At 39.3% G+C, this 22,106-nt stretch overlaps 1 protein-coding gene across 2 annotated transcripts in view; it reads left to right on the top strand.

The window, feature by feature from the left end:
- Positions 1-4,868: 4,868 nt before the first annotated feature.
- The window catches only part of LOC122058204 (ribose-phosphate pyrophosphokinase 1), a 23,556-nt gene continuing 6,318 nt past the window's right edge, over positions 4,869-22,106 (top strand). For both annotated transcript variants that reach the window (XM_042620762.1, XM_042620763.1), the window contains exons 1-5: positions 4,869-5,143; positions 7,312-7,455; positions 7,600-7,767; positions 10,401-10,470; positions 11,991-12,072. In XM_042620762.1, the coding sequence (XP_042476696.1) occupies positions 4,910-5,143; positions 7,312-7,455; positions 7,600-7,767; positions 10,401-10,470; positions 11,991-12,072 (698 nt within the window). In that variant the 5' untranslated portion in view covers positions 4,869-4,909. The remainder of the gene's footprint in view (positions 5,144-7,311; positions 7,456-7,599; positions 7,768-10,400; positions 10,471-11,990; positions 12,073-22,106) is intronic.

Here is a 22,106-nt window from a genome sequence, read left to right as displayed (position 1 = left end):
CTGCATAAAAACAAAGTTTACACTACAATCACTGGTAGATTGTTAAGAAAATCATTACAAAATGACAAACAAACTGACTCAAATGAGATAAAATAAATTTCCATATAGCAACATGACCAATTTGCTGAGTACAAGAGATAGAGAAAGAGAAGAAAAGCCCCAGTGGTTAGTGCAAATAATGCTTTTACTTAAACTACACTCACTACACAAAAGAGGCTCAGTGCTGACGAAAATGGGATGTTTTTGGCCTCTATAAGCCATTTATTTTTTATAGGCAAAGGAAATTTTATTTATTAAATAAAAGGAAAGAACGGAATATACAGTTACAGAAGCTTTGCAAATACAACAACAAAATAGCAATAATAATAGAATAAGTAACCCCAGCAAGGAAGCCTCTTTCACCACACTGGTGAATGCTTACCCTTATTTGGAAAGTTCTAGTCATTCTTAGTTTCTTCCTGTTGGATATGTTACAATTGCTTATCCCAAAAGCACAACCTGTTAGGAAGGACACATAACAATGTATATTAACACCCTCTCGCACGTGCAGGCACACAAACATACAGCTCTACAAGTTACACCAACACGTAGCACCGATGGAACAAAGCATAAGGCTCCAAAACAACACTCCCCGATACCTATGAGGGATTGAACACCCGACTCCCTAGCCATGGTTTAAAGTATTTCTGATACGATATGATATGATACCCTCTGATACATATCTTAAATTTTGGCAACCGATACTAACACTTTAATCCTTTATCTTTAGCATATCTTAGCATATCTCTAATACGATACGATACCTTTTGATATGTATCTTAAATTTATCCAACAGATACCAATACTTTAAACATTGTTCCTAGATATACCATGTTACCACCATTTATCATGAGTTGCTAGGAAGGGCATACAACAATGTATATCAACAGGATGGATGGAGAATACAATATAGGCTATGACCGATTCGATTCAGCTTTCATAAAAGGAAAAGGAATTCTATCAAAAAGGGGGCAATATTGATTGATCTTTCCACCCGCTACTACTTTGCTTTGGGTCGGGTTGCCAAACTCTGGTATGAACCTCACACCAGCGCCGGGTCAAGAAAGCACATTATTATAGGGTATTTATGCACTCATCCCTTAAAGGGTGAGGATCGATCGAGGGCAGAGAAAGCATAGTCACTTAAAGAGTTGAGCAATCATGCTGAATTAGGGTAGGCAAAATGCCAAAATTTGGCTGCAATAGGCCACCATGGGCCATGGGGGCTTTTCCCCTTATTTCTTCAACAGCTTTTGTTCTTCATATATGAGTTCTTTTAGAAATTTTCAATTCCCCATTTTGACAATGAATGTTGGATTGAGCCATAGTTGTTAAGGCGCCGCCTAGGTGACGATTAGGCGTCCAGGCGGTTTGCCTGGGGCCTAGGCGACAGGCGCCTTGTTGCACTGCATGTCGCCTTGTGTTTCGGCACTTATTTATGCCAAATATCATTCAAGTAAATGTTTTTAATATTTGTAATTTTATTTACTTAATATATTATTCATAAATAAGCAAATACCCTCTATTTGAATCCAATAAAAATAGTTTAAAAATCAAATTCCAAAATGATAAAAAGTCAACCCCCAGTCCAAGAACAAAAATTGGATTTTGGTTATAGGGACGATTTTCAACTTTTAAATGCTAGGGTTTTTCTCAATTATGAAAATTTTATAAATTCTATCATGTTAAAACATTGCTAAAAACCAAAAGTTCGGTAAAATAATATTTTGTTTTGATACTCATAAAATTATTTTCATTCAGGCGATTTTAACAGTATTCGCGCACTTAAAAATAAGTTTGACTGAAGCATAACTTTGTCATTGCAACTCAGATTTAAGTAATCTTAGACTTGTTAGAAAGCTGGTTTTATGTTATAACTAATACAAAAAGTCTCATGTAAAAATAAAATCATTTGACTAGTCAAACTTATTATAGAATAAGAGCATTTCTCTAAATGTTGATTTTTTATAACTTAATATGACTTAATGTTAATTTTTTATGATTTGATGTGGCTAAATGTTGATTTTTAATGACTTGATGTAGTTTAATCTTGATTTTTTATGATACAAGGTATATATAACTTACTAAATAATGTTAGAAAATAGGAAAAATAAAAAATAACACTTGTTCGCCTAGTTCGCCTTAAGGCGGTCGCCTTCTCGCCTAAGCGCTTAGACAACCCTCCACCACCTTGGTTCGCCTTGGCGCTGTGACAACTATGCTAGAACTACCCCAGCTGCGATATAATTATTTTTAAGGCCCTACTTGTTTTTGAAAATTATAAGAATACCCTTCAACCTTTAAGTTGAGATATTTTATCATGCTTTTGGACTCTAAGCGATCCGATTCCGACTTTTTGGAACCCGGATCCACATCAAATATCTCATATCTTAATAATCATTCCTTGGGATTGTTATTTACATGTTTCTATAGCTATAGTTCTTTTTCAAAATGTGTGCCTTCACTGTAAAGGTTCCATCGTTAATTGTAGTTTTTGCCCAACTCCATCCTTAAGCACTTTTTAGGGGGAGCGGGGGGTTTATTATTTCTGCACTGCACCCTTTGTTGTGCTTAGGATTCTTCCAAGCTGTTATTAGAAGTTGTTTGAGCCTATGTTCTTAATAGATGAAGTAAATGGTTTCTGTTCCGATAGCTACCATATTGAGCTTAACTGCAATGGACCATTATGATTTTCGTATGGTAGATTATCTGCTTTAGATTTGGTTTATTTTGAGTACCCCCCTTATGGACTCAAAGTTGGTGTTAAACGACCATGATTTAAGAATCTGATTGGAGGAGCTCTGAAGTCCACTTCAATATTTTCTGGTTTTATATACATTGCTTTGTTCACCAGAGTTCTAAGATTTCTAAGTCTACCCCCCCACCTTTGGTTAAGTAGGGTGGGAGGGATGAAGGTAGGATTTGTTCCCAAGCTTGAGTTACAACAATCCACAGACTTTACCAGTGAGTTGTGCTGGAACCTTCAAGCTTTTTTTCCATATGCTTTGGGAGTTGAGACAGGAAACAGCCCCTCCTGAGAAGCAGTGGGTAAGGCTGCGTACATTTGCCCATCCCAAACCCTAAAATTGCGGGAGCCTCATGCACTGGGATGCTCTCTTTGATAATAATAGTTGAGATAGGATTTGATCCCAGGTCTATGCTATCATCATCTATGGACTTTACTTCTAAAAAAAAAAAATGGTTTATACATGTATCTTTATGAAGCTACTTGGTTACTAATCTACCATACCGACCAACACAAGTGACATCGAGGAAATGTTACGCCTCATAGTTCAAGTTTGTAGAGCTCTGCCATAATCTGCTAAATCTCATTCTTGTTGTTTTGATGAGTTTTGAGTATGAATAACTCTCCTATTGATTATGGGCTTTCATGGAATCAATGGTCTAAATTAGCAAACTTTTCCCCTTTGTAGAAAAGAATCTTTTTATAACTATCTGTGGTTGATGGGTTTTTCTCTGTGGGTAAACTATTTGTGGTTGATGTATTATGCTGAAGAAAGATATAAAAATCAGTGCCATGGTAGGGATGTTAGGTTTTTTAGGAATCCTCTCTTGCCAATTCACTAAGTTCATTGCTGGGTGGGGTTGGGATCTTTTATGTCTTCCTGCAAATGTCTTCTAGTCCTCTTGATGTAGATAAGTCACTTAATGGGCTTATTTTATTCGAAAGAAGCATTGAGTTGAATTATATGTGTGTTGGGCCTTTGATCCCATGGGTTGTCTTTGTAATGGGCCACTTTAATGGGCCTAAAATATGGGTAGAAAGTAGGAAAACGAGATTTAATTCATTAGTTTAGTTAGAGTCCTATTTTGAGTCTATTTTCTTTGTTATTTCAGTTTCCTAGTCAGTTTAGGTTTTCTCAATTAGTTAAGAATTGAGTTAGGCCTTTCCTTTTTAGTGTTTGAGTCAGTTTTGAGTCTTCTATATAAGTTTGTAAGAGGCTACAACATTGAACACAGATTTCATTGAATGAAAAAAAAGAAAGCTTTGTACTGGAAAATTGTGAGATGCAGTGTCGTGAGAGTCAGCTTGGGTGAGATGCCCTAGGGATGAGTGAGATACTCGACCCAACCTATTCCCCTACCCCCATTATTCCCTTTATTCTCTTATTTCTGTTTTGTTAATACTATCTGTCCCTAGATCTGATTTTTATTGAATTTACTAAAGATCCTACCTGGGATTGGATCACTTGTGATTCGATCTTACTTCACCTCTCTTTTCGTATACTGGAACAGATTGCAAACTGGACTAGTTTTAATAGAATTCTCCCATTATTTTCAAAGGTAATATTGGGCCATGGAATGCAAAATTCTTCTGGGGGAATCAATGGAAACATCAAACACTCCAATGAAGAACCACCCAACACAGCCTATGCCATTATGCAGCCCAAATAACCGATGATACTTCATTTTCTTGTTTACATACGTGATGCACTTACTGGATTTGTGAAACTATCTAGTCTGCACCTCTTACCAGGATCCTAAGCAGCCCCCAGCTTGGGTTGCGCTAATCGCATACTCCAATTTTTTTTCCATTTCCTTCTGATATAATTTATTTGATTGAGGGGGAAGGGTTGTAGCAAACCACACCAATAATTCATCTGTGAAATATAAGATAACATCTGGCATTGGTGCAGAGATTATGTATTTAGATGATTTACAAGGAAACATGGGGCATTACCTTTAGATTCCATTTTTTTGTAAACTATTGTTATCATTTATTTATTTAATGATCTTAATTGCCCCCTTGGGGGGGGGGGGGAGAATGCTTTAGGATAATTTAGATCTCAGTAAATCTTTTTTCTTTTCTTTTGATGCATTATAACTTTCTCAGGAAATTGCATGCAATATGGGCCTGGAGCTTGGAAAGATAAAAATAAAGCGGTTTGCTGATGGCGAGATTTATGTTCAGTTGCAAGAGAGCGTTAGAGGATGTGATGTTTTTCTAGTACAACCCACCAGCCCTCCAGCGAATGAGAATCTCATGGAGCTTTTAATAATGATCGATGCTTGTCGGAGAGCATCTGCCAAGAACATTACTGCTGTGATACCATATTTTGGATACGCTAGAGCAGATAGAAAGGTAACTAACTCCCTTCTCTTAGTGTGAATGTGGGTCAAACCCGGCGTTGGATAATCTATGGTTTGAGTAGCACCAATGTTATATACTGTTTGCAAACAAAACTGAAAAAATGATGTTGAACATGCTTGGAGTTTGCCTGATCATTGATGCCCTACCACTTGGATATCCTTGGTAAAAAAAAAAATAGACGTACTCAGATGAGCGAAACATTCAATTCTTTTTTTTTTTTGGGTGTAGAGCGAAACATTCAATTCATGGACTACACTCTTCCTAAGCGTAAAAATGTCATGTGTCTGTGACAATCATACCAATGCTGAACCTGGGGAATCGCATTTTGTTTCTTCTTGTTAGTACTTCTAGTGCAACTTAGAAATCTTAAAGGCGTGGATGATCCACTCTATTTTGATCTAGGAAGGCCTTCCTTTGTGGTCCAAATATCTACCATGTGGCTGTTGGATTGGGCCCAAATTTTGTGGACAGGTAGACCACCATCCCTGCTCATCATGTTAAGTTTCAGCCCAAATTGGAATCCATCAAAAGGCATAAAGCACTTTGAAAATCCATGAATACGAGGAGTTTTCATGGACTACCAAATGGGTGCATGGTAATACAAGGATGTATACCAATACATGGGAAGGTATATGTGATGCGGATCCGGGTTCCCAAGATTGGAATCAGATCGCTTATAGGCCAACTCAAGAGTAATGACTCAATTAGTGAAGAGTAATGGCAGTTCTGTAAATAAATTGAAGTTTAAGGGAGGATGGCTGTTTTGTAATCACAAAAGCAAACCACACTCTTTAAAATAATACAAGAGGGCTGGGTCTAATAAGGAAGTTATTCTTAAAGTGGGGCAATTCTGTAAGAAGATGTAACAGAGGGTAAAGCGGAACTAAATATTAGTAGAGGGTGAATATGTAATTTCAGCAAGGGGTTTGTTTGCAACTAAGAAGGTTGTTCATCTTCAACCTTAGGTCACGATAGAGAACAGAACCAGCGGTAGCAGCAATCTACAAATCGACCCAGCTCCTCAAGCAAGGTCACCCATCTCATGGAAGATCGCGTACAGGTTCGTGTAATCTTAGTGCTATTGAATCCCAACCTCACAAACAACAAGCTTTGGTCACCCATTCAAGTTCTGAAACTTCTCCAGACGATAAGTAGAGACCAGATCTGTAAGTTGGTCGATTCACACAGAAAGAGGAGTTCCAGGAAGTGATACTCAGGGTTTCGGTCGCCTATAGGTAGAGAGCCTTCGATCAAAGTCTCAGGCCAAGCAGTTCAAGAGTGAAGGAGATCAATCAACTTGTTTTGTGATGCAACTATCGCCCAGAAACAGAGGGTTGACCAGCAAGAGAGAGAATGTTAAGAAGGAGAAGAAGAACAGAGGAAGAAGAATTATTCCACTCACGCAGGCTATCAAAAATTATTCCACTTGAAACTTCAAACTCTAAATCTGACTGCTCCATCGAGTACATGTTTAATATAAAGGAAAATCAAAACAATTAATAGAAATTGCTTCAAAGGAAACTCTACTCTAAAAATAGAAACTAACTAATTTCAAAAAAAAAAAGAAAAAGGAAAAAAAAAAAAAAAAGAAAAAAGAAAAATCAAAGATACTAAGATTGGTTCCCTAATTATCAACTACCAACCCATTGCCAGTCCAAAAACCCAGCTCGGGTTGGTTGCGTCTTGGCTTAGGCCTCCATTATTCGATCCAGCCAAGCCAAGGCATCTGCATCAATATGATTGAAGGGAAAAGGCTGGGCACGCTGCTGTGTTGCTCAGCCTGTGACACTCTCTCTCTCCCCTTTGGAATGACCCCCATGCCCCTTGCATCCCAGCCCCCCCATTGGTTGAGGCTAGTTCCAGGAAAGCTAGCGGCATGCCCATCCCTCTCCCTTGAGTGAATTAGGTTCTGAAAATTGACATGTGGCCAATCTTGACCATGCCCTATCTGTTCAACCTTCCGTGTGGAAAATAGTAGGTGGGCCATATAGTAAGCCTTCCTTTGTGCCAATGCGATGACTTTTTGCTTTGTCTTATTGATGTATGAATACAGCTAAAGTGATGGTAAATTTTCACGTCTCTGACCTTAATATTGTTTTCTCAATTGGTTCTCAGAATTTTTGTCCTAATTGTTGCCTCCTGTGATTTTCTTTCTTCAGACTCAAGGTCGTGAGTCAATTGCAGCTAAACTTGTAGCAAACTTGATTACAGAAGCAGGTGCAAACCGTGTTCTTGCTTGTGATCTTCATTCCGGGCAGTCCATGGGTTATTTTGATATTCCTGTAGATCATGTATATGGTCAGGTAATTATCCCATTGTTATTTAGTATTTGCTACATTGTCATTGCTTTTTTGTTTCATTGTTGTAGTGAGATTATTTTGTCTTAGTGAGGTTCTGCTTTGAGCCTTTGACAGATATGCAAGTTACTGTTTTTTTTTTTCCTGTAGCCTGTGATTCTTGATTATCTAGCGAGCAAGACTATATGTTCTGATGATCTGGTAGTGGTCTCCCCGGACGTTGGAGGTGTTGCTAGAGCCCGTGCTTTTGCCAAGAAGCTATCTGATGCCCCTCTTGCCATTGTCGATAAACGACGTCATGGCCACAACGTTGCAGAGGTATTGATTGATTGATTCTGTTGGATGGTTGTGCTGAAGGCTATTAAGTTTAATTCGTATCACACTATATTCTAGAATATCAATCAGGTAGACTGTTTGGAGAGAGAGTACTCATGGTGCTTGGGCCATATTCAGCTAGTCATGCCCATCATTTCTTGGGTCTGACTAAGGGGGATTTCTCATGTCAATTTGAACTAGACTAAGTGATTCTTACTGTCCACCACATTCTTTGGTTGATGCCAACCTGGATTAAGAAAAGGTCAATTGCTCGGGTGGTTACCATTGGGTCAGGCTTTTTTCACCTTAGGATATCATCTACTTTAAACTTCATTCAGTAGTGGCAAGAAATCTAAAATTTACCTTTGTGCTAGTGGCAAGAAACTAATATTTTGGATAACCAATCTGTTTTTATTCGAGGAAGATCAACTGCAAAAGCTATATATATGCTTATGCAATTAATTATAATATTTTCTAATTTTTATCAATCGTTGAATTAAATGAAATCAAATGAAATGGAACCTTTATAACAGACATATAGAGCAGAACGTATTTTTTTGTTTACGAGGCACATTCGGGAAGAGATAAGATCAAATTTCTTATTCCAATTAAAAAACCGTAATCGTAATATTATTGTATTGCTATTAACGACAAACAACAAATCGAAAATAGAATATTCTATTTACTTGAAGAGATTGACATAAATGGCCCAAAGGGGGATCTTTAGGAAGAAGATCCTCTTTTTACAATTCCCTGATCCTAATATCGTAAAATCTTTTTTCGTCATACTTCTAGATTGTAAATATATATTTGTATATATTATTATCTTGAACCATGCGTGTGGGGATTAAAAAAAAAAAAAAAAAAAGAGTCAATATGACCTTCCATAGATTCGCCTATATAAGCTGCGGTTAAAGTTGCAGAAATGAGAGCTTGATTACCACTTGTTAATGGTCCAAGGAGCATAACATCTTCTTATGGTCTTTATAGACTTAGAAAAAGCTAATGATAGGATCCCTAAAGAGTTAATTTGGAAAGTATGAGAGAAGAAATGTGTTTTGAGTAAATATGTGGCATAGTTAAAGATATGTATAATAGTGGGTGAGCCATTGGCTCCTCACAATTTTATGAATACACAGTTTTTTTCTTCTTCATGAAGCTGGCTGACAGAATTAGTGTCCTGTGAGAAACAGTGATGGTGGGAACTGGTTCGATTGGAGGGAATCCATTGGTGGAAATCAAGGTTATACTCCATTGTTTGTAACCGTGTTTACATGTTATTTTTCTGATTATTCATCCGGTTTAGTACTATGGTATTGTGGTTAAATCCTTGGTTCTGATGCAATAGCCTTTAGTTACTCTACTGATATTCTTTAACTTCTGTTAGTGCCTATCATATATCAGCATTACTATTAGAAACCACCAGCTGGTACTCTATTTTTGGGCAATTTTGATCAGATAAAAGATTCAACCCTGGAAGAGATCTAACCATTAGATCCTGAAGATATTTTGGGACAGTAGAAGGCTGTCCTGGACTAACCTTCAACATTGGGAAGATCAGGTCTGGTGATCTGGCATTACTAGAAATCTCCCTTCTCTGCCATATTTATTTCCAGATTTGTTTATTGTTTAATCTTCTCGACAAGAAGCGAAACTCTCACAGCTCTCTCTTTCCACCCAAATCTCTCCATTTTGGCTTGTGGTGCTCCAGCTACCTTGCCCAATTCAGGTATTTCAATGATTGAGGGTTTGGACGGTCGATTCGTGCTCTGTCTCTCTCTGCTCAGGTGACGCAAAATTCCCATCCCCAAATCTCTCGCACACCCCATCTTTAATTTTCCTTCCCTCGCCTTCTCACCTCTGACCATCTCGCTAGCCTCGCCTTCTCCATCCCTGACTTCTCTCGCACGCATCCCCCAACCCTTTCACTGCACTCATTTCCCCCCCCCTGAAACCCTCGCTCAGCACAGGTTGGAGGCCCCACCCCACGCTCTCTCACTCACTTTCCCCACCCCGAAACCCTTGCAAAATCCAGGTAGGCGACTGTCCATCCCCAACCTCAACTCTCTCTCCCCTTCTCGAGACATTCCCCCTAAGAGAAGGCAAACGGTTGACTGAAAAAAAAAAATCCTGACGATTATCAGACCCCTCCTCACCTCTAGTACAAATCTCAAAACACTTCCCTACCCCAAATCCGACTCTCCGCAGACTCTCAAATGAAATTTTTACCCTTATTATAAACACATGATCATTAAAGTGTTTAATGCGAGATAGTTGGAATGGATTTCTAAAAGAAGGTGAAATGGCTCCTCAGACTTTACTGGATTTCTGTTGAAATTAAAGTGCAAAAATCAGACCAAACACCTTCTGAAATTGAAATCACCCCATGAGATATTTCGTGAAATCATATGGACTGCCTTCAAGGTCCTACAAGTGCAGACTTGAAGGACTGAGGAAGAAGGAGCAGGAACTAGGTCTGATAAAATGAACAATTGAATTGGAAAAATATTTTGAAATTTGAAGCAGACACGTATCAGTCTTCCCTAATAAGAAACGTTTTGACTTGTAAGCATGTGGATGAAAAGGTTGTGCTATGTTGTCTAAACCTGAACTATATGTTACATGCTTCTTTGCAGGTGATGAATCTGATTGGTGATGTCAAAGGCAAAGTAGCAGTTATGGTGGATGACATGATTGACACTGCTGGTGAGTCTTAGTCTCACCAATTCTGGTTCTAAGTTCTCTATATGGCTTTATAAATGAGGTTTCTTTCAAGTGCGTCTAAAGATCTGCTGACCTTGTAATGTAGAATTAGGTTGACAAGTCAAGCCTAATCCCAATCTGCAGGATACTTTAATCAAAGAACAACCACAAGTCAATATAACAATAGCACAAAATTCAGACTTGAAGGAAATCTAGATCTGGAATAACCCAACTTTCGATCTCTACAGATGGCCTTCTCTGATCCGATCAGTAATACTGATATCAGGGCTTAAAAGGGCTTGAAATACATCCAAACCAACTAAATATCGTAAACCGCAGTCAAAGAAAACAGTAGGAGTTGAAACCAGCCTATCGATTTCAGTTCTGGACAGAACAGGGCACTAAAATACAAGAATATGGTGATTCTAATAACTCAATAACCACAGGTCAGATGGACCTGCAAATTGGATTGAGTGGGCCCCCGGATAAGGGGGATCCAAAAGATGGGGATAATCAGGTGGTTGAACGCCCTTGAATCAGGGATGGATTGGGGAACAAGAAAGAGAGTTTCAGAACTGGAAAATAGAAAGTATTGCAAATCTGTACTGTGGTTTACCTGGAATGAACTGTGATGGGATTGATACCTTGGAGCGCTTGAAAATAGTAAGAGAAGAGCTAACAAAGTAGAAGAGGACCACTCGGGCTTCCCACCACAGAGAGTCAACTGGATCAAACACCAGTTCCATCAGCCTTGATCAAACACAAGACAAATCTCCATGGAGAAAGCAGCACCTACAACAATTGTTTCTCTTCAAATTATTCAGCTATGGGAGCCTCCTTGCTTCGTATTAATAGTAATAATGGGGGATGATATACAGCCCAGCAATTGGAAGGTTCCAAAATAGGAAACCCCACAATTGATTGCCTATTACATAAGTTTCTAAAAACTAAAATAAAAACAATGGAAAAAGAAACTAACAACTAATAACTTAAGAAATAACAGAAGGTAACAACTTAAATTGCACCCAACTAAAGGAAACTAATGAAAAAGGAGACAAACTAGTTAATCCCGTATGCAACCTTAATACCCCTAGTTTCATTACACTCAAAACCACATAGACCGAAGGCCCAACACATATACAACCCAACCTTAGACTTATTTTTAATAAAACAAGCCGAGTTTGGTGAGGAATCTGCATCACCTTGCTTGGTATGGTGGTTATTTAATAATAAGTAGTGAACTAGATCCATCAAGTTCTACAACTTTTTTACGAAATCCATTTTCCACTATGTTGAGACAACTGTATGATTCTGCTGCATGTTCCTATCCACCCTTAAGCTATCAATTGAACTACAGATGTTAGAACTATATTGTCCCAAGGGGTTTGTTGGTTGGATCATTCCGTGCAGTTTGCTTTGTAGTTTAACTACTTTGTGTGTTCTTTTTTTTACTATAAGGGTTTTCATAATTTAAAAGAAAAGAAAAAAAAAATCTTAATTGGTGATTTTCTTGAAATTTCTAGGGACTATTTCAAAAGGTGCAGCTTTGTTACATCAAGAGGGGGCCAGGGAAGTCTATGCATGTAGCACACATGCTGTTTTCAGGTATCATCTGTTTCAAGTTACATGCCTCTTATGCCTTCTGTAAAGGATCTGTTGGGATGTCCTATATCCTATGTATTCTTGCTTCTTCCTAAAGGTAAAGAGTACTTTAGTCTTTAGGAATGGATACAATTAAGTTTCTAGAGAATTCAGAATGAATCGCTCCTATGCTTCCATGTTCTCTTGATAAAATTTTGGTATTTTATTTATTCTTATAAATAGGTGGTTTTGGGGTTGGCAAGTTGCTAAACTTTCCTCTCGTTGTGAGAACCACAGGACCACCATCATTTTATTTTAACTTAAGAAAAATTGATTTTAGATGAATTTCAGCCACGTAAAGTTCCCAGTTCAACTCTGACCTACTCCCTCCTGACTCCAACCACTCCACAGCCCCCAAAATATTTGTGTGATAAAAGACCAAAAGAAGGGCTGCTTTTTCATTTGGTTAGGTGACCGACTCCAAATGTTAAATGTAACCTTCAATATTGGAGATTCACCATTTGATGGATGAGATGGGTTCAGTAAATATAACAACAATAACAACAAACTCAGCCTTATCCCAACTTAATGGGGTTGGCTACATAGATCCAAACAAAACCAAGTAGGGAAAACTGAATGTCTAAACAAAAAGAAGGGAATGAAAGATGAGAAATGAGGGATGGGAAATGAGGTGAGAAATGAAAAATGAAAAAAATTAACAAATGAAAGATGGAACATAAAGAATGAAAAATGAAAGATGAAAAACATGAGATGTGAAAGTAAGAGGAAAGTGGCACAAACGAACTAGACAGGAGAATCTCAGCTAAATGGGGTCGGCTACATGGATCTTTGCGCTCCAATAGGCTCTATCTGAGATCATACTTCGTACTAGACCTAGACTATGCATTTCCTTCCTCTAACTTCTCTTATGGTCATTTTAGGCTTGTATCTAGCTCTCTTAGCTCCTTACTAGGGTGTCCCTAGGCCTCTATTAAACATGACTGTACCACCTCAAACGACTTTCTCGAAACTTGTCATTGATTGGGACGCCGCCTAAATCAGCTCCAATATGTTCATTCCTTACCTTATATATCCTAGTTTTTCAGCACATCCATCTTAACTTCCTCATCTTTGCTACACATATCTTCTTAATATGACACTTCTTAATTGCCCAACATTGTGCCCCATACATCATAGCCAGACATACAACAGTCCTATAGAACTTTCCTTTAAGCTTCAAAGGAATAATTCGGTCACACAGTACTTCGGTCACACCTCTTCACTTCATCCATCCCTGATGCAGCACCGACACCAAAGGTCTACACGAGAAGCACCATAAAGGTCGACCCAAGTGGCTGACTGGGTTGACCAAATCTGGCCTAAGAAAGCCCACGGTTTGGGCTAGTTATGGGGGAATATTAGATCTTATTTAGTTTCGAATTTTAGTCATATAATTAGTCTCTAATTCCCGTGTCAAGTAGTTTCTAATTTCAGTTTAGATCTAGTTTCCTTTTTACAATGTCAGTTTTAGTAACTACATGTAATTAGTTTTTTAGTAACCCAGTTTTGTTTGTTTCTAATTTATGAGTTACTATTATTTGTAAACCTCTCCATCATTATTATAAATAAAGAGAAGGGCAGCAATATAGCCCACGCTTTTTATTGAATGAAAAAATATGCTGTTGCTGCCGCTGGTCTTTGTTGAGGCTGCTCTTTGTGTTTGATCAAGGAAGAAGGGTTTGGTGTTTGATCCAAGCGACTCCTTGCGGCGTGAAGTCTAGGAGGGTTCTACAGTTTCTTCTTTCTTATTTCTCAAGTGTTTTACAAGTACTATTATTGCTCCACAGTCCAGGTATTTAGACATTTAATTCTGCCCAGAAATTTTTAATTTTCACAATCGGTTTCTATGGTTTGAAGAACTTCTGGTTTCTAGTTTGGACTACAAGTTGGGTTGAGTCATTCACTCTTTGGAGGCTTCCTTCGATCCAAGTATGAGGTCATTCTGACCTAGGATATTGAAGTAAAGTAAATTGATCCTATTTTTAAATTCTAGTTTGAGAAACCCAGTTTTCTACCTATTGACCTCTCGGTGATCTGAGGAATCAGCCACCTTATGGGGTCTCAACGTTTGGTCGACTGTTAGACCAGTTTAGGGGAGGGTTCAATCCTAATTTGAGGATCATCAGACCAGGGGTTTGACTGATCTGATATTAACTTTTGTTCTGGCCGAGTGTGTTATTCTGCCCAGATTCCAGATCTGGTTTGGTTGATCTATTTTTGCGTTCTTTCCTGACTGATTGTGAGTTGTTTCTATCAAATACCTGTTACTGGTTAGTCTTATTTGTTGGTATACTTATGTTCTCAGGAATTCCAGAATTCTGTACTTAAACTGCTGGTTTACGAAGACTGTCTAGCTATTATTTCTGAACTGTTGCCTACTGTCTACTGTTGTGATTATTGGTTGTTCTTTGGTTTACAAGATCCTGTTGTTTGGGTCTAGTTTGGCTTGTCAAACCTAGTCCTACATTAAGTGGTATCAGAGTATGGTTGAGAACAACACCCCCACCTTTGTATCTATTATGGAGATGCTACAGAATATGAAGACTGAACAACAAGCTTTGCAGACTGAGATGAATGTTAGGTTGTTAGCTATGGAGACTCAATCACAACAACATACCCGTGCTTCTTATACTCCGCCTGAGGTCGAAGCCCCATTGAATATAACTGCTTAGTTGGCTAACAGGAGACCTGTCCCTAATCTGAGACCACCACAGAGGGATCCTTTAGAGCAACCTACTTTTGAAGAACACGTAAGGGGATATTTTGAGACTGAGCGTCCTGTGCAACAGAGGTACTCAAGAGACTTACAGAAGGTTAAGTTTGACTTGAAGGAGTTTGATGGGAGACATGACCCCTAACTGTTCTATGATTGGGTAATGACATTGAATGACTATTTTGACTATTATGATTTACCGAAGGAACGGAAGATGAAACTAGCTCATCCTAAGCTAGTTAAGGCTACTCATGATTGGTGGAGGACTAATGAGCGAGAATTGGAAGACCGTGGTAGGGGGGCCAACCACTTGAGAGGAGATGAAACTTGAGCTATCTGACAAATACTTGCCACGCAACTTTAGAGCTCGTATACGAGACCAGCTGAATTCTCTTCGTTAAGAGATTATGACTGTTGCAGAATACATGAACATGTTTGATGCACTTTATTCTCGCATAGGCATAAGTGAGAATGAAAGGCAACTATTATCTCGGTTTCGACTGGGATTGTGAGCTGAAATCAACAGGGGGATTGGTGTTGTGGATGTGTACTCAGTAAGGGATTGCTTTGACAAGGCCCTACGAGTAGAACTTATAACACAGCCAGGTGGAAGGTTTGCTTTTCTAGCTGGGGAGGTCAAGAAAAATTTTCCAGCCACTAAACCTATTAGCTCAGTACCCCCAAAGTCCACTTTTCCCCCACAGGCTGATCACAAAGGAAAGGCATCCATGACAGGTGGTAATAAGGTACAGTGCTTCCATTGCCAAGAGGTAGGACACTTTGCTAAGTCTTGCCCACAGAAGCAAAGGATTAATGCAGTAGCTGAGGTTGAAGACTCCAATGAGGAAGATGAGTCAGCTCTTTACCCTTACCCTTTGGAGGAGGATGATGATGATGATGGACTATGACTATGACTATGACTATGACATGGAAGACTCTAATGAGGATGGCACTAATGGAATACATACTGTTACTTGCATCTTGGTGGCTAAAACCAAAGGAGAGGATTGGCGACGTAACTGCATATTCTATAGCCGTATGAAGTCAAGTGAGCATATTTGTCAGATTATCATTGATAGTGGCAGTTGTGTCAACATTGTCTCTGAAGTCTTTGTGAAGAAAGCAACCGTGAAATCTTACCCTCACCCTCAACCTTATAAGGTATCCTTGCTGAATAGTATACCTTGGAGGTGAACAAGAGATGCTCAATTTGTCTTAAACTTTACCGGTATGAAGAGAAAGTTTGGTGTGATGTGATCCCAATGAAACTCACAGATGTATTGCTTGGTCGTCCCTGGATGTATGACAATGATGCCATGGTTAGAGGAAAGAAAAATCTGTGTACTTTCATGTGGAAGGGTGTTCCTACAACTTTCTATCCGGTAAATGTGCCGGTTGAAATACAGTGATGGAGATCCTTAAGGTCAAATCAGAAGGACATTGACATTGAGAAGAAGGTAGTAGCTATGGCCACGAAGGAGCTGCTAGCTATTCCCCGCGAGCAGCTCTTACACACAAGTCATGAGACTGGAATGGTTATGGCTCTTGTTATTCGGGAAGTCACTCCCCAACCTGAGGTAACGCATAGTGCACCTATCAGAGAGCTCCTATCTGATTTTTTTGACTTAGTCCCTGATGATCTCCCGGATGAGCTACCTCCTATGCGAGACATACAGCATGCTATTGATTTGGTAGCTAGTTCGGTTTTACCCAACTTTCCCGCTTACAGACTTAGCCCTACTGTGCATGCGGAGTTGAAACGGCAAGTGGATGGGCTATTACAGAAGGGGTTCATTGAGGAGAGCTTAAGTCCTTGTGTAGTACCAACTTTACTTATGCCAAAGAAGGAGGGTTCTTGGCGTATGTGTGTGGATAACCATGCTATCAACAAGATAACAGTCAAGTATAGGTTCCCTATACCACGACTAAATGACATGTTGGATATGCTGTCCGGGGCAAAGGTCTTTTCCAGATTAGATCTGAGGAGTGGCTATCATCAGATTCACATCCGTTCTGGAGATGAGTAGAAGACCGCCTTTAAGACCAAGGATGGCTTATAAGTGTAAAGTCATGCCTTTCAGTCTAACAAATGCACCTAGCACCTTCATGAGAGTTATGACACGGGTACTTCATCCTTTCATTGGTCGCTTTTTGGTTGTTTACTTTGATGATATTTTGATATACAGTAAGAACCAAGAAGATCATATGGATCACTTGAGGCAAGTCTTGAGAGTACTTCGTCCAAAGAAGTTATACATTGATCTCAGGAAGTGTTCCTTCATGCTGCCCAAGGTTGTATTCCTTGGATTTATAGTGTTATCAAAGGGGGTTGAAGCTGATCCAGAGAAGATCAAGAGCATCACTGATTGGCCTATACTTAAGACACTAACAGAAGTCCGTAGCTTCCATGGTTTGGTTTCCTTCTACAGGCAATTTATTCAGAATTTCAATGTAGTTATGGCACCCATCACTGAATGTATGAAGGCAAGTAAGGGGAAGTTTGAATGGACCATTGCAGCGACTAAAGCCTTCACTCTTGTGAAGAGGAAGATGACAGAGGCACCCATTCTACGCTTACTAGATTTTGACAGAGTATTCGAGGTAGCTACAGATGCCTCGCATGTTGGGCTAGGAGGAGTGTTAATGCAAGGACATCTCATCGCTTTTTATAGCGAGAAACTGAATGAGTCCAAGAAGCGCTATTCGACATATGATCTGAAGTTGTATGTAGTCGTCTAAGTGCTTTGCCATTGGATACACTATCTTATTGAGTTGCAATAGGGTGGACAACACCTAAAGTACTCTATTCATGATGGGTACTTATTCTTTGGCACACGGTTTTGTATTCCAAACTCTTCCCTACGTCATCACATCATACGGGAGTTATATGGATGAGGATTAGGAGGATATTTTAGGAAGGATAAGACTCTTGCACAGGTGACGGATCGATATTATTAGCCATGCATTGCAAAGGATGCCGATCATGTGATCAAGAGATGCCGTGTATGTCAGTTGGCAAAAGGGGGAAAACAGAACACAGGTTTATACTCTCCACTACCTGTTCCTCATGCACCGTGGCTTGATGTTAGCATGGATTTTGTTCTTGGACTACCCCCTACTAGGGAACAATATGATTCCATTATGGTGGTTGTGGATCGTTTCTCTAAGATGGCTCATTTCATACCTTGTCGTAAGATTTTTGATGCTTATCAGGTTGCAAAGCTCTTCTTCAAGGAGGTAGTGCGACTACATGGGCTGCCAACTAGTATTTTGTTTGAACATGATAAGTTCATGAGTTATTTTTGGAAGACATTGTGGTTGAAGACAAATACAAAGCTGAACTTTTCAACTGCATTTCATTCACAGACGGACGAATAGACAGAGGTGGTGAACCGTAGCTTAGGAAACTTGTTGAGGTGTTTGGTTCGAGATTATGAGAAGACATGGCTTTCCATTCTTGATATTGCAGAATTTGCCTACAACTTAGTGAATAGGACAACGGATCGTACTCCTTTTGATATCTTGTTTGGAGTTCAGCCTAAGCGACCTATTGATCTTATGTCACTCCCACCCCAAGCTCGAGTTAGTATTGAGGTTGATGAGTTATTGCGTCATATTACTGAGGTGTATGCCAACGTCCGATGACGTATTGCCTTGAACAATGAGGTGTATAAGGCTTTTGTTGATCATCATTGGCATTATGTGGAGTTCGAACCCGGGGACATGGTGATGATTCGAGTAAATCCTGAACGGTTTCAGATGGGTGTCAATACCAAGCTACATCCACGGAAGATGGGTCCCTATAAGGTGCTGAAACGTATAGGACCTAATGCTTATGTGCTTGAGTTGCCTAATGACATGACCATAAGCAATGAGTTTAATGTGGCTGATCTTCACCTTTATGTTGGGCACCATTCGGATGATGGAGACACGGAACAAATGTTGAGGCTGCCCCAACTGAAGCCACCTACTTTTGAAGTTACTGAAGACGTCTTGGATGATAATTACAAGACCTCTCGCCATGGCACCGGTTATCACACTTTTTTTGTTAAGTGGAAGGGCCGTCCCCATAGTGATTGTACTTGGATTCATGCTGATGACTTCAAGAGGCTTGACCTTGACTTGTATGAACACTACATATCCCTTGTCCATTCTTCGGAGTCGAATGTTCTCAAGCCGGGGAGAGTTGATGCAGCACCGACACCAAAGGTCTACACGAGAAGCACCAAAAAGGTCGATCCAAGTGGCTGACTGAGTCGACCAAATCTGGCCTAAGAAAGCCCACAGTTTGGGCTAGTGATGGGGGAATATTATATCTTATTTAGTTTCTAATTTTAGTCATATAATTAGTATCTAATTCTTGTGTCAAGTAGTTTCTAATTTCAATTTAGATCTAGTTTCCTTTTTACAATGTCAGTTTTAGCAACATGTAATTAGTTTTTTAGTAACTCAATTTTGTTAGTTTCTAATTTCTGAGTTATTATTATTTGTAAACCTCCCCATCATTATTATAAATAAAGAGAAGGGCAGCCATATAGCCCACGATTTTTATTGAATGAAAAAATATGCTGCTGCTGGTGTTGCTGCCGCCGCTGGTCTCTGTTGAGGCTGCTCTTTGTGTTTGATCAAGGAAGAAGGGTTTGGTGTCTGATCCAAGCGACTCCTTGTGGCGTGAAGTCCATGAGGGTTCTATAGTTTCTTCTTTCTTATTTCTCAAGTATTTTACAAGTACTATTACTTCTCCACAGTCCAGGTATTTAGACATTTAATTCTGCCCAGAAATTCTTACTTTTCACTATCAGTTTTTGTGGTTTGAAGCACTTCTGGTTTCTGGTTTGGACTACAAGTTGGGTTGAGTCATTCACTCTTTGGAGGCTTCCTTCGATCCAAGTATGAGGTCATTCTGACCTAGGATATTAAAATAAAGTAATCTGATCCTATTTTTAAATTTTGGTTTTAGAAATCCAATTTTCTACCTACCGACCTTTCACTGATCTGAGGAATCAGCCACCTGATGGGGGCTCAACTTTTGGTCGACTGTTAGACCAGATTAAGGGAGGGTTCGATCCTAGTTTGAGGATCATCTGACCAGGGGTTTGATTGATCTGATATTAATTTCAGTTTTGGCCGAGTGTGTTATTCTGCCCAGATTCCAGATCTGGTTTGGCTGATCTATTTCTGTGTTCTTTCCTGACTGATTGTGAGTTGTTTCTATCAAATACCTGTTATTGGTTAGTCCTATTTGTTGGTATACTTATTGATGGAGTAGCCTTATGGAACAGAAGGAAAATCGCATAAAGAGGGGGAAGGGATGACACCAATGTACCAAATTCACTAATTCTAAAATTAAATTCACTCTAAAACTGAAACATTGAGTTTATGCAAGTATTTAAAGGGAAATAATAAGACTACTCCTACTTAGACTCTAACATTGAAATAAACTCTTACTTATCCTACCCAAAGACAACCATGAGAAAATCCTACGTATCCTACCCAAAGACAAACATGAGAAATAAAAGAAATAATATAAAACTAACTACTACCAGCCCTTGTTGGACCAAAAAACCTAGGCTGGACCGGTTCTTTTTGGCCCTTGGCTTCCACAGCCGGTCCTTCTAGTCCAACAAGGTAAGTGCAACTATATCTACATCAGCTCTCCCCTTCTGAAAAGAACTCGACTCCAGCGAGTTTAGATGAGGTCTAAGAATGCCGTCAGAGTCGATGCACTTGATGAGAAAAGTACCAACTGTCCTCTTGAGCTTGAGAGGGGGAAGATCCTTTGCTGGAAGAAACTTCATCTTAAGGCCATCATGCTGAAAAGGGTATGTATTCTTATATCCACAGTGCTTGGCTTTCTTGTCGAAGGTAGATCTCCATAGCTCTAGCTTAGCATTAATCTCTACTTTTGTCTCATCCACCAGAACGATATCATCAACGAAGAACATACACTAGGGGACCTTGTCTTGAATGCTTAGGTTGTCCATAATGAGCGCAAATAGATAAGGGCTTGAGGTTGATCGCTGATGTAATCTAATTGCAATTGGGAATTTCTTGCCTTGACCTCCCATAGATCTCACACTAGTCACCAAGCCCTTGTACGTATCTTTAATTGCATCCATATATTTACTCGGTTCTCCTCTCTTCACTAGGAAATGCCGGATTAAATCTCTAGGGACTCTGTCATAAGCATTTTCCAGGTCAATAAAGACCATATGGAGTCCTTTTGGCTATCTCTATATCTTTCGGTGAGCCTCCTCAATAAGTAGAAAGCTTCTGTCGTGGATCTACTTGACATAAATCCAAATTGGTTTATCGAGATATGAGTCTCCTCTTTGACAAGTTTTAGTAACCTTCTCCCAAACTTCATAGTTGACTCATTAGCTTTATGGTTCCATAGTGATTGCAACTTTGGATATCATCTTTATTTGTAGATTGGTACTACAAGCGTTCCACCACACTAACCTTTCGTACATATATATGACGTGTGGTGTCTTGTTGAATGATGCTAACATCCTTGTCATTTCCACTTGGACTATCTCCATTTAATAGCCACAAATATACTCATCGCATCTCTTTATAATGTCCTCATCCCTTACCTACACTCTTCCATCATTCCCCTTGATAAACCTCAACTAGTCAAAATCTCTATTCTTCCTTTCTCTCATCTTAGCTATCTTATAAATAGCTTTTCCCCCTTCTTTAGTGTTTAGGTTGATATAGAGTTCCTCATATTTCTTTGCCCTAGCCATCCCCAGAATTTTCCGAGTTTCATTTCTGCCGTCATTATATATCTCAATTCATACTCTGTTTCTTTATTCCTTTGCCATGTCTTAAAGCAATCTTTATTGGTTTAATGGTTGTTTGAACCTCATCATCCCACCACCAAGTCTCCTTGGGGGCCTGACGACTACCCTTTGCCACCCGTAGCACATCTGTGGCAACCTTTTAATACAATTACCAACCTTTTAATACAATTACCATTTTATTTCACATTGCATCGGTGTCTCCCTCAAAGTCCCACTATCCTTGTTTGATCACATTATCAGTAAATGTCTATAGGGCCTCCCCTTTTAATCTCCACCACCTTATCTTAGGGTACATAGGTTTCCTCCTCCTATGTTCTTGTGCGTTGAGGCACATATCTAGGACTACCAATCTATGTTGGGTGGTTAAGCTCTCCCAAGGGATAACCTTACCGTCCTTGCACACCATTCTGTCTACCCTTCTTGTTAGGAAGAAGTCTATTTGGCTGGTATGATTCCCACTTATATATATATATATATAT

Source organism: Macadamia integrifolia, chromosome 12 (assembly GCF_013358625.1).
Source record: "Macadamia integrifolia cultivar HAES 741 chromosome 12, SCU_Mint_v3, whole genome shotgun sequence".
NCBI lineage: Eukaryota > Viridiplantae > Streptophyta > Magnoliopsida > Proteales > Proteaceae > Macadamia > Macadamia integrifolia.
This window is presented reverse-complemented; position numbering and strand designations above follow the sequence as displayed.